The sequence below is a fragment of the Nerophis ophidion genome, linkage group LG17 (assembly GCF_033978795.1).
Source record: "Nerophis ophidion isolate RoL-2023_Sa linkage group LG17, RoL_Noph_v1.0, whole genome shotgun sequence".
Lineage (NCBI taxonomy): Eukaryota > Metazoa > Chordata > Actinopteri > Syngnathiformes > Syngnathidae > Nerophis > Nerophis ophidion.
In genome coordinates, this window is record NC_084627.1 from 23,955,615 (window position 1) to 23,970,652 (window position 15,038).

At 39.5% G+C, this 15,038-nt stretch overlaps 1 protein-coding gene across 1 annotated transcript in view; it reads right to left on the bottom strand.

Moving 5' to 3' along the window:
• The window catches only part of LOC133536657 (proprotein convertase subtilisin/kexin type 5-like), a 150,718-nt gene that overhangs the window by 104,941 nt on the left and 30,739 nt on the right, over positions 1 to 15,038 (bottom strand). Inside the window, exon 3 of the mRNA XM_061877277.1 lies at positions 5,772 to 5,873. Within this exon, the coding sequence (XP_061733261.1) occupies positions 5,772 to 5,873 (102 nt within the window). The remainder of the gene's footprint in view (positions 1 to 5,771; positions 5,874 to 15,038) is intronic.

The window sequence follows — 15,038 nt, forward strand, 5'->3', positions numbered from 1 at the left end:
TCTTTCCTTAACACGGATCAATCGTCCTGTCCCCTTAGCAGACAAACAGCCCAAAAGCATGATGTTTCCACCCCCATGCTTCACAGTAGGTGTGGTGTTCTTGGGATGCAACTCAATATTCTTCTTCCACCAAACACGACGAGTTGAGTTTATACCAAAAAGTTCTATTTTGGTTTCATCTGACCACATGACATTCTCCCAATCCTCTGCTGTTGTGAAGACGGTTCGACATCGTGGTACCGGGTTCGATTCCCTCGAGGATGCGTCAAACGAAAAACACAACAAAGGTAGGATCTAACAAATTTACTAACAAAAAGTGAGCTCTTAACAAAAACACTGGAGCTAATAAAAAGGGAAACAAAAGACGCTAGCGTGAAAGCTAGGAAATATAAAGAAATAAGACTTTGCACGATGGCACAAAAAGTAAAAACAAAGATGATTAGCATGTGAGCTAAAGATGACAATAAAGTGGCTTAGCTAATGAGCTAGCGAGAAAACATACCTGATGTTACTTGTTGCATGTTAGCAAATTTATGGACCCAGACTGAACAAAGAAAAGAGGAAGGCTTATACAGGGAGTAATCAAGGAGAACCAGGTTTGTGTAGAAAACGAGGAGCAGGTGAAATCAATGTGTAACCATGGTAACGGACTAAACAGGAAGTAAGTGGGTCATAAGAGAATGAAACAAAGATGGAAAAATAAACATGTGATTGCAACAGCTGTATCATCCATGTATCCATTTTGGTATAAACTCAACTCGTCGTGTTTGGAGGAAGAAGAATACTGAGTTGCATTCCAAGAACACCACACCTACTGTGAAGCATGGGGGTGGAAACATCCTGCTTTGGGGCTGTTTTTCTGCTAAGGGGACAGGACGATTGATCCGTGTTAAGGAAAGAATGAATGGGGCCATGTATCGTGAGATTTTGAGCCAAAACCTCTTTCTATCAGTGAGAGCTTTGAATGGTTGACCAAATACTTATTTTCCACCATAATTTACAAATAAATTCTTTAAAATTCCTACAATGTGAATTCCTGTTTTTTTTTTTTTATATTCTGTCTCTCACAGTTGAAGTGTACCTATGATGAAAATTACAGACCTCTGTCATCATTTTAAGTGGGAGAACTTGCACAATGGGTGGCTGACTAAATACTTTCTTGCCCCACTGTATGCAGTCATGGTCAAAAGTTTACATACACTTGTAAATAACTTAATGTCATGGCTGTCTTAAGTTTCCAATAATTTCTAGAGCTCTTATTTTTTTGTGATAGAGTGATTGGAGCATATATTTGTTGGTCTCAAAAAAACATTCATGAAGTTTGCTTCTTTTATGAATTTATTATGGGTCTACTGAATCGGGACTAAATCTGCATGGCAGATTACGCCAACCCCTGGCCAGAGTTCCAGGGCACAGAGAGCAGGCCCAACAAAATTTCCGCACAAATTTTCTAATTAATAATTGATATACTTTGAAAAAAATTGCAACAGGGCTACCTTTGGGACATCGAGTCAATCAATAATTAACGCTCATTATGTCCGAGCCACCATCCATCTATTTGACTTCACAATTCCGGGTCTCCACAACGGTTGATGGCTTGTATAGAGTTATCAATATACAGTCTGTTTACTCTTTTTACTTCTTGGAAGCTCTTCTGGAACCACAAAAGTATTTTGTTGCTTTGTTATCCGGGTACGTTTTACATTTGACTGGACTGTTTAAGGTTTTATATCATTCAACAACCGCAGCGGCTGTTTTGTTCTCTCTTGTAACGTTTTGGTTCAATCAGCATCTAATCGCTGATTAAACGCAAGGAGGTTACTTTCGCTATCTAAGAAGATTTTTACTTTCTTTATACACATTTTTGTGTATAAATGTCCAAAGAGTTGTAGAAATTACTGTATTCAATGTTTAACAGTTTACCATTTTTTTTAAACAATAAAATACCATAAAATGATAAAGAAATGTTCTAGAAGAGTTAACAGAGTGTAAAAACATGCTACCTGTATAAAAAGGAGGTTGACAGAAACAATATGTTTTTAACATATAAATCAGTGGTTAAAACATAAATTATTCAATAACCACCACAAATGAAACAGGGATTGAGGTATCTTTTTCTTAAAGAACCAGTAGATTGGAAAAACAAGTTGCCTCTGTATTGAAGCTATTATCTTATAAATTATGCATGGCACCAAAATACTTAAAAGGTTTACAAGTAAATAGGTATGATCAAAATTGTATCAATCTCACAGAGATTCCCAAGCCAATTTGAAAGATAATAAGCTCACCAGTCACGTCATCGCAATGCAAATCATGCAGATTTTGTGAGCGCCAACGCGGATTACTTTGGGATCATGGTTAATTCTTCATATATACAAGGTTATAAAAACCCCGTTTCCAAATGAGTTTGGAAATTGTGTTAGATGTAAATATAAATGGAATACAATGATTTGCAAATCATTTTCAACCCATATTTAATTGAATGCACTACAAAGCCAACATTTTGATGTTCAAACTGATAAACTTTTTTTTTTTTTTCAAATAATCATTAACTTTAGAATTTGAGGTCAGCAACACGTCACAAAGAAGTTGGGAAAGGTGGCAATAAATACTGGTATAGTTGAGGAATGCTCATCAAAAACTTATTTGGAACATCCCACAGGTGTGCAGGCTAATTGGGAACAGGTGGGTTCCATGGTTGTGTATAAAAACAGCTTCCCGAAAAAGGCTCAGTCTTTCACAAGAAAGGATGGGCGAGGTACACCCCTTTGTCCACAACTGCGTGAGCAAATAGTCAAACAGTTTAAGAAAAACGTTTGTCAAAGTGTAATTGCAAGAAATTTAGGGATTTCAACATCTACGGTCCATAATATCATCAAAAGGTTCAGAGAATCTGGAGAAATCACTCTACATAAGTGGCATGGCCGAAAACCAACATTGAATGACGGTGACCTTCGATCCCTAAGATGGCACTGTATAAAAAACCAACATCAATCTCTAAAGGATATCACCACATGGGCTCAGGAACACTTCGGAAAACCACTGTAACTGAATACAGTTCGTTGCTACATCTATAAGTGCAAGTTAAAGCTCTACTATGCAAAGCGAAAGCCATTGATCAACAACATCCAGAAACGCCGCCGGCTTCTCTGGGCCCCGAGATCATCTAAGATGGACTGATGCGAAGTGGAAATGTGTTTTGGAAATATTGGCCATTGTGTCATCCGGACCAAAGGGGAAGCAAACCATCCAGACTGTCATCGATGCAAAGTTGAAAAGCCAGCATCTGTGATGGTATGGGGGTGCATTAGTGCCCAAGGCATGGGTAACTTACATATCTGTGAAGGCACCATTAATGCTAAAAGATACATACAGGTTTTGGAACAACATTTGTTGCCATCTCAGCGCCGTCTTTTTCATGGACACCCCTGCTTATTTCAGCAAGACAATGCCAAGCCACATTCAGCACGTGTTACAACAGTGTGGCTTTGTAAAAAAAGAGTGCGGGTACTTTCCTGGCCAGCCTGCAGTCCAGACCTGTCTCCCATGGAAAATGTGTGGCACATTATGAAGCGTAAAATACGACAGCGGAGACCCCGGACTGTGAAACGACTGAAGCGCTACATAAAACAAGAATGGGAAAGAGTTGAAAGAAAACGTGATATAACACAGTGGTGAACATGCCCTTTCCCAACTACTTTGGCACGTGTTGCAGCCAAAAAATTGTAAATTAATTACTATTTGCAAAAAAAATAAATAAAGTTTATGATTTTGAACATCAAATATCTTGTCTTTGTAGTGCATTCAATTGAATATGGGTTGAAAACGATTTGCAAATCACTGTATTCCGATTATATTTACATCTAACACAATTTCCCAACTCATATGGAAACGGGGTTCGTATGAAGAATTAATCATGATGCATACAAAGGGTTAACAAGGACACATCTCCCTGCAGATACCCTTTTCAATAGTGTTTGTATAGTGTTGTCACAGATGAACAACGTCTAGATGCATGGCCAAATCCTCCATCCAAATGAGAGGTACAATTTATAATCTAGAATGCCTTTGACGAGTCGAGGCGCGATGAAGCGGAAGCAGCAGGACGTCACGGCCAGCTCACAGTAAAGCAGCAGAGGGTTTCTGAGCTGTGTACTAAAAAATATTTAAACTGTGTAAGTGCTTGTAAAAACATCGCTAATATTTGGTTATTATTCCGATCAGTATAGTTGTTGGGTTTTGAATGTTTTTTTTAGACGGTTTTGTGCGAGAAATAGAGAGCCCCTATTGACAGATAATTTATGTCTTTACTTAGGACTTCATGTCTTACATAAAGATTGTGAATGACAGACAGCACATTTCTCTGTAATTTTTGCGTATTCTCATCTTGACTGATCTGATACCATGGTCATAGTGGGAAGTGCTACTCCAGGGATGTCAATCTGCAGAATTTACCAAAATATTTCAGAGCGGAATATTCAAAATGATTGAATAAATCTGTGTCATTTTGTGATTTTTAGACGATATTTTCACATATTTCATGGATTCCTAAATACAATTGGATACGGTTTAATGGACACAATGAAACACATTTAAGCATATAAAGTCCAATTTTTTTCCACTGTACTGGTAATGTATATGTATGCAGTTGTTATGTTGGGTTGAACCACTTTGCGTTTGCTCATGTGCCGCTGTCGGGTGGCGGAGGCAGCAGCCGAAGCCACTTCGTCCAGCTCCTCCCGGGGGATCCCGAGGCGTTCTCAGGCCAGTCCTGGGTCTTCCCCATTGCCTCCTACCGGTCGGACGAGCCCGAGACACCTCCCTAGGGAGGCGTTTGGGTGGCATTCTGACCAGATGCCCGAACCACCTCATCTGGCTCCTCTCGATGTGCAGAATGTAACTTTGAGCTCCTCCCGGATGGCAGAGCTTCTCAACCTATCTCTAAGGGAGAGCCCCGCCACCAGGCGGTGGAAACTAATTTCAGGTGAGGATGGGAACGTAGATTGACCGGTATATTGAGAGCTTTGCCTTCCGGCTCCGCTCCTTCCTCAACACAACGAATTGATACAGTGTCCGCATTACTGAATAAGCCGCACCGATCTGCCTGTCAATCTCATAATCCACTCTACCCTCACTTGTGAACAAGACTCCGAGGTACTTGAACTCCTCCATTTGGGGCAAGATCTCCTCCCCAACCCGGATATGGAACTCCACCCTTTTCCGGGCGAGAATCATGGACTCGGACTTGGAAGTGCTGATTCTCATCCCAGTCGCTTCACACCCGGCTGCGAACGGATCCAGTGAGAGCTGAAGATCTTGGCCAGATGAAGCCATCAGGACCACATCATCTGCAAAAAGCAGAGACCTGATCCTGTAGCCAACAAACCAGATACCTTCAACTCCCTGACTGCGCCGAGAAATACTGTCCATAAAAGTTATGAACAGAATCGGTGACAAACCGGTGCCCATGTGTCCATTAAATGTAAGTATGCAGCTGATCAATAACTATATCAGAGTTCAATGTCCAGTTACTATTCCTCAGTCTCTCTGCCTCTTCTGAACTTCTGTTTTGATACAAACCAGGTGAGATTAAATCAACAGAGCCCCTGCTGGTTGCAGCCATGTAGCATGTGCCTGGTCTTCCGTTGTTCATTGAAATGGTGACTTTAAAAAGACCGTTTTGAGACTCGTTTGAAAATGTCTGACGTGGAAATGTGCAGTTGATACAGTAAATATTCTTAGATTTTGGAGTACAGTTACAAATACTACACCTTGGTCTCCATGGCCATGTTAGTTGTCGCCACATTGTTGGGCACCGTGGACCGCCTTGGGGTATCGCGGTGGCGAAATACGTAAAACTTCAGGTCTCCAATCTGGCGGCACAAAGAGAGAATCAATTAGAGTGGTCATATTGTGCAAAACCCACTTTTGTTTGTACCTGTTTTTGTGTATGTAGATTTTATACATACAAGGCCCTAAAGGGACATGGGGAACATTTTTTTAGATATGTATCTCGTGCACGCAATACAGTAGTTACTTGAATTTGATATATGTAATGCTCAGAAGGGTATTCTAGTAGAATATGCAGATATGAGATGTGTCAATATCAAAATATTACTAGAAATCAATTTTTGGCAGCAGCAAAGTGGTCGTTTTGGTAGTTTTTAGCTCTAAAAACGGTACCCGTATTTCCCGTATATAGTATGCGCCTGCCTAGAATTACTACCGGGTCAAACTCGTTTGGCAAAATATTATTTTTATTAGCGCATGTCTAAAATTTCCGCCGGGTCAAACCCGTTTCGCAAAATAATTAGCATATGCCTAGAATTTCCGCCGGGTCAAACTCGTCACATCACGAGTGACACTTTACCTGTCATTTTCAAAATGGAGAAGGCTGATTTCAATCATTTGAAATCGCATAAAGGGAAGAAGATTAAGAGCTATTCAGTGGGGTTTAAGGTCCAAACTATTGAATATGCTAAAAAGAACAGTAAGCAGCTATGTTTTATTAATATACCGTAGCTGCGTATATCAAATATGAGTTATTAAATGACTCCCGCCTCCTGGTGGTAGAGGGCGCTATTGATCTACCACGACTACTCGGCTGCAGAATAAGTGATAACAAGCAGCAAGAGCGAGCAGCGTGTGTTTATTTTTTCCTCTCGCTTGCACTTTTAACATGGAGGATTACATATCTAAAACTAAACAGTTTTTTAATCTGGACTTTCAATCGAAGCAGGGGGTAATAAAGGAAAATCTCCATCGAGACAGAGAGACTTTTAAAACTGAAGAAAGATAAGGAAGACTTCTATAAACAAGTTATCGATGCTTTTTATCAGAAGGAGCTGCGCATGGACTTTATTTATAAGTAAAGGTAAGACCATAGTAACATATTTTTTTAATTAAATGTGCTTTTCATGATGTATCCTTACATCACACTCAAATTTATAAGCGCAGGCCTAAATTTACCGCATGCGTTTGGTAAGCGGCGGAGTGAGAAGAGGTTTTCAAATAATTAGCGCATGCTTGCCTTTACTGCATGCCTTTGGTAAACGCCGCAGTGAGAAGAGGTTTTAAATTAATTAGCGCCCCGGCGGCAGTTCAAAGAAATACGGTATTTCAACAAGTAAACAGTACAGTAGGTTCTTGATTTGATATATGTAATGCTCATAAAGATATTGTTGTAAAATATGCAGAGATGACATGTGTTGATATCAAAATATTATTTGAAATATATTTTTGGCAGCAGCAAAGGGGTCGTTCTGGTTGTTTTTAGCTCTGAAACGGGTATTTCAACAAATAAACAGTACAGTGGGTACTCGATTTTTATATATGTAATGCTCATAAGGGTATTCTAGTAAAATATGCACAGATGAAATGTATAAATATCAAAATAGTACTTGAAATCAATGTTTGGCAGCAGCAAAGTGGTCGTTTTAGTATATTTTAGCTTTGTAGAGGATATTTCAACAAGTAAACAGTACAGTAGGTACTTGATTTATATATATGTAATGCCAATTAGGGTATTTCAGTAGAATATGCAGAGATAAGATGTGTCAATATCAAAATACTACTTGAAATCAATTTTTGGCAGCAGCAAAGTGGCCATTTATGTAGATATTTGCTCTAAAAAGGGTATTTCAACAAGTAAATAATACAGTAGGTACTTGATATAAATATATGTAATACCCATAAGGGTATTCTAGTCAAATACGCATGTGTAAATATGCAATGTGTAAATATCAAAATACTACGTTGAATCACTTTTGGTCAGGCAATATTACATTTTATGACAATTTTACATAAATTAATACATCCAAACACATTGTACATATTTATTACATAGAAAAATAGATAGTACTTTATTGATTCCTTCAGAAGAGTTCCCTCAGGAAAATTGTAATTCCAGCAGCAGTGTACAGAATTGAGATAAATTTAAAAAGTAAATAACGGGGGTATAAATGGAAACGAAATAGGAAAATGTTACAATAAGAATAAAAATAAAAAGCAAAAATGAGAATAACAATATAACAGTCAAATAAGAATATAACAAGAGGTGCAGGAAGAAATAACAGTTACAATTGTAAGTATCTTCCAAACACGAAATAGGTTTGTGGAGGTTTCCCTCCCCAGGGATCCTTGGACCACCAAACATGCTGACAGGAATCCAGCTCAGAGTTACAACACTGTTTTATTTTTCAATAAAAAGTCTCTTCTGTGCTTTTTAACAATTGTTATTGTTGTGTCTCTCGCGTCTGCTCCAACTCCCAAAATGTCTCCTTCCCGACTGCTGCCTTTAACAGAGTGACAGGTGATTAGACAAACACTTTCAGCTGTGTCATCCACTCACCTGTCGCAAATCTCGAACCCGGTACTGCCACACCCCGCTTCGCTGCCGGTGCGCAGGCCACACCCACCACAACGTTTTATCACATCAACATCGGACCAACAACACTCCTTTAAATCTCATCAATACCAAAGAAAAGCCAAACTGTCTTTTTCCGGGCACGATAAAGTCTTGTATAATTTCAAACAAGTAGCGTTACAAAAAACACGAAAATAAAGTAATTGCCTTGCACCTAGTGACCCGCTGTGGACAGACAAAGCCAAAAATGCAAGTTCAGAGAGCGCTGCGCACTCTCACAGGCATTCATATTTTGCCACAAAACCTCTAAAGCGACATGGGGGAAAGTCCTAGTTGGAAATACAGCCGAATTAACTCCAGAACTGCTATTTTCACACACACCTCCAACCATACGCACGCATATGCTTTCTCGAGTACACGACAAACTATCACGTGTGCATGAGATACATGTCTAAAACATATTTTTCCCCATGTTCTTTTAGGGCAGGGGTAGGGAACCTATGGCTCACGAGCCAGATGTGGCTCTTTTGATGAATGCATCTGGCTCTCGGATAAATCTGAGCTGACACTGCTTAACACAATAAGTAATGAATAATTCCACTTGTAATCACAGTGTTACAAAAGGCGTTAAAAATATAAAAATGCTCATGCATTTGAATCCATCCATCCTTTTTCTACCGCACCTGTTCAAGAAGTTACTTTAAGGGTAAGAAATAATTCATTTATTATTGGTTAGTGTAGGGCTAGCCCTCTTGGGGATTCTTCAACACCCCGCTTCGCTGCAGACCCTCAGGCCACGCCCCTCCTAAATTAGCTTCAGAATAACAACGTTATTACAAAAAATACGAGACCTATTAAACTCTAGAAATGTTGGTCTTACTTAAAAAATGTACACTTTTAGTTGTGTTCAGTGTTAAAAATATATTACATGGCTCTTACGCAAATACATTTTAAAATATTTGGCTTCTCAGCCAAAAAGGTTCCCGACCCCTTTTTTAGGGGCTCTATACTTATAATTGCCAACATTTGAATTCAAACCATGTAGATGTTGTGGAGATAGTTAAATAGGGCTGCAACAATTAGTAAAATTTGTCAACTATATTTGTCGACAATAGTTGTGAAGTCATCACACGTATTTTTCCAGCCGCAAGCGGGTCAGCACTTCCACTCGCAAAAACAACGCCAGTGATATCATTTAAATTGTGAGAACATTATCTTCTATTCTTTTTTTTCTTATTTTGAATAATCAATCCAAAAAAATAATACACAATAATACAAACCCCGTTTTCATATGAGTTGGGAAATTGTGTTAGATGTAAATATAAACAGTATACAATGATTTGCAAATCCTTTTCAACCCATATTCAGTTGAATGCACTACAAAGACAATATATTTGATGTTCAAACTCACATACTTAATGTTTTTTTTTGCAAATCATATTTAACTTAGTAATTTGTAGTTGGGAAAGGGCATGTTCACCACTGTGTCACATCACCTTTTCTTTAGACATCACTCAATTAACGTTTGGGAACTGAGGAAACTAATCGTTGAAGCTTTGAAAGTGGAATTCATTCCCTTTCTGCCAGAAACCTGAGGGTTCCTGGTTCGTTTCCCACTATCTACCAACTTCGTCACGAGTCCTTGAGCAAGACAATTCACCCTGGCTCCTGATGGGTCGTGGTTAGTGCCTTGCATGGCAGCTACTGCCATCAGTGTGTGAATGTGTGTGTGAGTGGGTGAATACGGAAATACTTTCAAAGCGCTTTGAGTACCTTGAAAGTAAAAAAGCGCTATACAAGTATAACCCATTATGTAGAGCTTCAGTCGTTCAACAGTCCAGGGTCTCCGCTGTCGTATTTTACGCTTCATTGTGCGCCACACATTTTTGTTGGGAGACAGGTCTGGACTGTAACACGTGGCTTGGCATTGTCTTGCTAAAATAAACAGGGGCGTCCATGATAACGTTGCTTGGATGACAACATATGTTGCTCCAAAACCTGTATGGACCATTCAGCATCAATGGTGCCTTCACAGATGTGTAAGTTACCCATACCTTGGGCACTAATACAACCCCATACCATCACAGATGCTGGCTTTTGAACTTTGCGCCTATAATTATTTTCCTCTTTGTTCCGGAGGACACCATGTCCACAGTTTCCAAATATAATTTGAAATGTGGACATGTCAGACCACAGAACACATTTACACTTTGCATCAGTCCATCTTACATGCGCTCTGGCCCAGCGAAGCCGGCGGCGTTTCTGGGTGTTGTTGAAAAATGGCCTTTGCTTTGCAGAGTAGAGTTTTAACTTGTACTTACAGATGTAGCGACTGACTGTAGTTACTGACAGTGGTTTATGAAGTGTTCCTGAGCCCATGTGGTGATGTCCTTTACACACTGATGTCGGTTTTTGATGCAGTACCGCCTGAGGGTGCAAAAGGTCCGTAATATCATCACTTACGTGCAGTGATTTCTCCAGATTCTCTGAACTTTTTGCTGATTTTACGGACCGTAGATGGTAAAATCCCCAATTTTTTTTGCAGTAGCTCGTTGAGAAATGTTGTTCTAAAACTGTTCGACGATTTGCTTACAAATTTGTGACCCTCGCCCCATCCTTGTTTGGGAATTACTTTACATTTCATGGAAACTGTTTTTATACCCAATCATGGCACCCACCTCTTTTTGATTAGCCGCACACTTGTGGGATGTAACAAATAAGTGTGTGATGAGCATTCCTCAACGTTATCAGTATTTATTGCCACCTTTCCCAACTTATTTGTCATGTGTTGCTGGCACCAAATTCTAAAGTTAATGATTATTTGCAAAAAAAAATGTTTATCAATTTGAACTTCAAATATGTTGTCTTTGTAGCATATTCAACTGAATATGGGTTGAAAATGATTTGCAAATCATTGTATTCCGTTTATATTTACATCTAACACAATTTCCCAACTCATATGGAAACGGGGTTTGTACAATTCCATTTTCAAAACCAAACCCGCCCCAACAACATTCAGAATAGCAATCAACAGAGCAATTGGGGGGACACACAAACATGACACAAAACAATCCAAAAGTAGTCAGACACAAATGAATAATATCAACAACAGTAGCAATATTAATAAGAATTCTAACATAGCAGTGATCTAAAATCCCTCATTGACTTTGTCATCACATCTATTTATATAAAAATAAAAACATTTCAAAAATGAATAATAGTGTCACAGTGGCTCGCACTTGCATCGCATCTCATAAGCTTGACAACACTTTGTGTCCAATATATTCCACAAAGATAAAATAAGTCATGTTTTCGGTCCATTTAATAGTTAAAACAAATTGAAATAATGGATCCCATATTCCAATATATGACTCATTATTATCTAAATTGAATGCAGTTTTTTTTTACTGCTATCAACTCCATAGCTTGTGTATACCGGTCAGTATGAGTTGGACTATCAACGTCTATCCATTTTTTTTTGTTTTATCCTTTTTATGTTGCATATAGAAAGAAATGCATTACAGTGTTTTTAAACATTTTTTGAGCCCAAAAAATCAGAAGGCACACCACAAGCAGAAATGATTAAAACACGAAACTCAGTTGACGGTAAAAAGTCGTTCTTGCAACATCAGTGTGTGAATGTGTGTGTGAATGGATAAATGTGGAAGTAGTGTCAAAGCGCTTTGAGTACCTTGAGGGTAGAAAAACGCTATACAAGTACAACCCATTTGCAAAAAAAAAATGTTGGATATGACTCTAAACCAGGGGTCGGCAACCTTTTTGGCTGAGAGAGCCATGAAAGCCAAATATTTAAAAATGTATTTCCGTAAGAGCCATATAATATTTTTTTAACACTGAACACAACTAAACGCGTGCATTTTTAAGTAAGACCAACATTTCTAGAGTATAGTAGGTCTCTTATTCTTTGTAATAACATTGTTATTCTGAAGCTAACTGTGGTGGGGGCGTGGGCTGTGGGCCTGCAGCAAACTTGGGTGTCCCAGGACCGGCCTCGAAATCAGCGACAGGTGCGTAGATGGCCCACCTGGGCCTTGTTATCTAATAACCTGTCGCTCTGTTATAAGCAGCAGTCAGGAGGAGAGACGGGGTGGAGGCTGGCGCCAGAGCGCGAGCGAGAGAGGAAAATACAATTGCTGAAAAGCAACTGAGAGACTTATTGAAAAATAAAACAATAATGTAACCCTGAAAAGGGCTCTCATGTCGGTACTTGGTGGTCTGAAGAACCCCCAGGAGGGCAAGCCCCACACTAACCAATAATTAATAAATTACTACTTACCATTAACGCAACTTTGTGAACATAAAAAAGCATGAGAATGTTTTATATTTTGAACGTTATTTTTAACACTGTGATTACAAATGGAATTATTAATTACTTATCGTGTTAAGGAATGTCAGCTCAGATGCAGTCATCAAAAGAGCCACATCTGGCTCGCGAGCCATAGGTTCCCTACCCCTGCTCTAAACCATAACCAAGCATGCATCAATATAGCTCTTGTCTCAAAGTAGGTGTACTGTCATCACCTGTCACATCACACCGTGCCTTATTTTGAGTTTTTTGCTGTTTTCCTGTGCGTAGTGTTTTACTTCTTGTCTTGTGCTCCTATTTTGGTGTCTTTTTGTCTTTTTATGTGTCAGGCTAGGGCTGTGGATGTTTGTGCTTCCTCGATGTAAGGATGATGTGGGACGAGTCAGGCATGATTGTAAGTACATGGTTTATTTAATAAACAAATAAACATCAAAAAGCGCTCACAATGGAGGAAGAAACTTGGCTAAACACTACAAACGTGAAACAAAAAAAACTGCTCAATGGCATGAAATGATGGACATAAACTAAAGGACATTGCACAAAAACAATTGGCTATGAATAATAATAAACTATAAACAAAACTAGCACAATGGCATAAATACAAAAACTTACACGGCATGGAATTATGGACAAGGACATGAAGGAGGTGCAGCATGGGTCGGGTGCGTGCGCATGTGGGAGAAGATCCCAGGACGAAGACAAGAAAAAGAGTGACTTAAATAGTTCTGATCATTAGTGAAAACAGGTGTGAGGCTGAGAACAGGGACGTGACAGGTGAAAACTAATGAGTTGGCATGGAAGCAAACAAAACCAGGAAGTGCAAAACTTGACTGAATGTCCTAAATCAAAAACATTACATGACAAAACAAAACATGATCCATAGGTGTGACATTATGGTATTTTCCGGTAGCAGTTTTATGTCTTCCTTTGCGCGATATTTTCCGCAACTACAAACCCCGTTTCCATATGAGTTGGGAAATTGTGTTAGATGTAAATATAAACGGAATATAATTATTTGCAAATCATTTTCAACCCATATTCAGTTGAATGCACTACAAAGACAAAATATTTGATGTTCAAACTCATAAACTTTTTTTCTTTTTTGCAAATAAAAATTAACTTAGAATTTCATGGCTGCAACACATGCCAAAGTAGTTGGGAAAGGGCATGTTCACCACTGTGTTACATCACCTTTTCGTTTAACAACACTCAAACAGTTGGGAACTGTGGAAACTAATTGTTGAAGCTTTGAAAGTGGAATTCTTTCCCATTCTTGTTTTATGTAGAGCTTCAGTCGTTCAATAGAATAGAATAGAAAGTACTTTATTGATCCCTGGGGGAAATTCATCAACAGTCGGGAAACTCCGCTGTCGTATTTTATGCATCAATGCCTTTTCTTAGGGGCACTCACCTTTTGTTTATTTTTGGTTTAAGCATTAGATACCTTTTTACCTGCATGCTGCCTCCCGCTGTTTCCGACATCTACAAAGCAATGAGCTACCGGCTGCCACCTACTGATATGGAAGAATATTACACGGTTTCTCTGCCAAGCACGAGATAGCACCAACACTCAACAACAACACATCATTTGCAGACAAGAATTACTGGTTTGCAAAAAATATTTTTAACCCATCCATCAATTTTCTACCGCTTAATCCCTTTGGGGTCGGGGGGGCGCTGGAGCCTACCTCAGCTACAATCGGGCGGAAGGCGGGTACAATTCGCCACCTCATCACAGGGCCAACACAGATAGACAGACAACATTCACACTCACATTCACACACTAGGGACCATTTAGTGTTGCCAATCAACCTATCCCCAGGTGCATGTCTTTGGAAGTGGGAGGAGGCCGGAGTACCCGGACGGAACCCATGTATTCACGGGGAGAACATGCAAACTCTACACAGAAATATCCAGTGCCTGGGATTGATTCCAGGACTACTCAGGACCTTCGTATTGTGAGGCAGACGCACTAACCCCCTCCTCCACCGTGAAGCCTATTTTTCACCCATATAGGTAAAATTAGATCATATCCCACGGCCATACGTGCCAACCCTCCCAATTTTCCCGGGAGGATCCCGCATTTCAGTACCTCTCCTGAAAATCTCCGGGGCAACCATTCTCCCGAATTTCTCCCAATTTCCACCCAAACAACAATTTTGGGGGCGTGCCTTAAAGGCACTGCCTTTAGCGTCCCCCTGACCCCAAAAAGAGACTATTATATATGTCTCCGTTATCCATAGGTTTATCTATAACCCATAAAGTAGGCAGGCACGCAGCTATTTCTCAGCGTGTGTTTATTCCAGCCGGCATGTAAATACACTGAAACACAACATCCGGATTCCC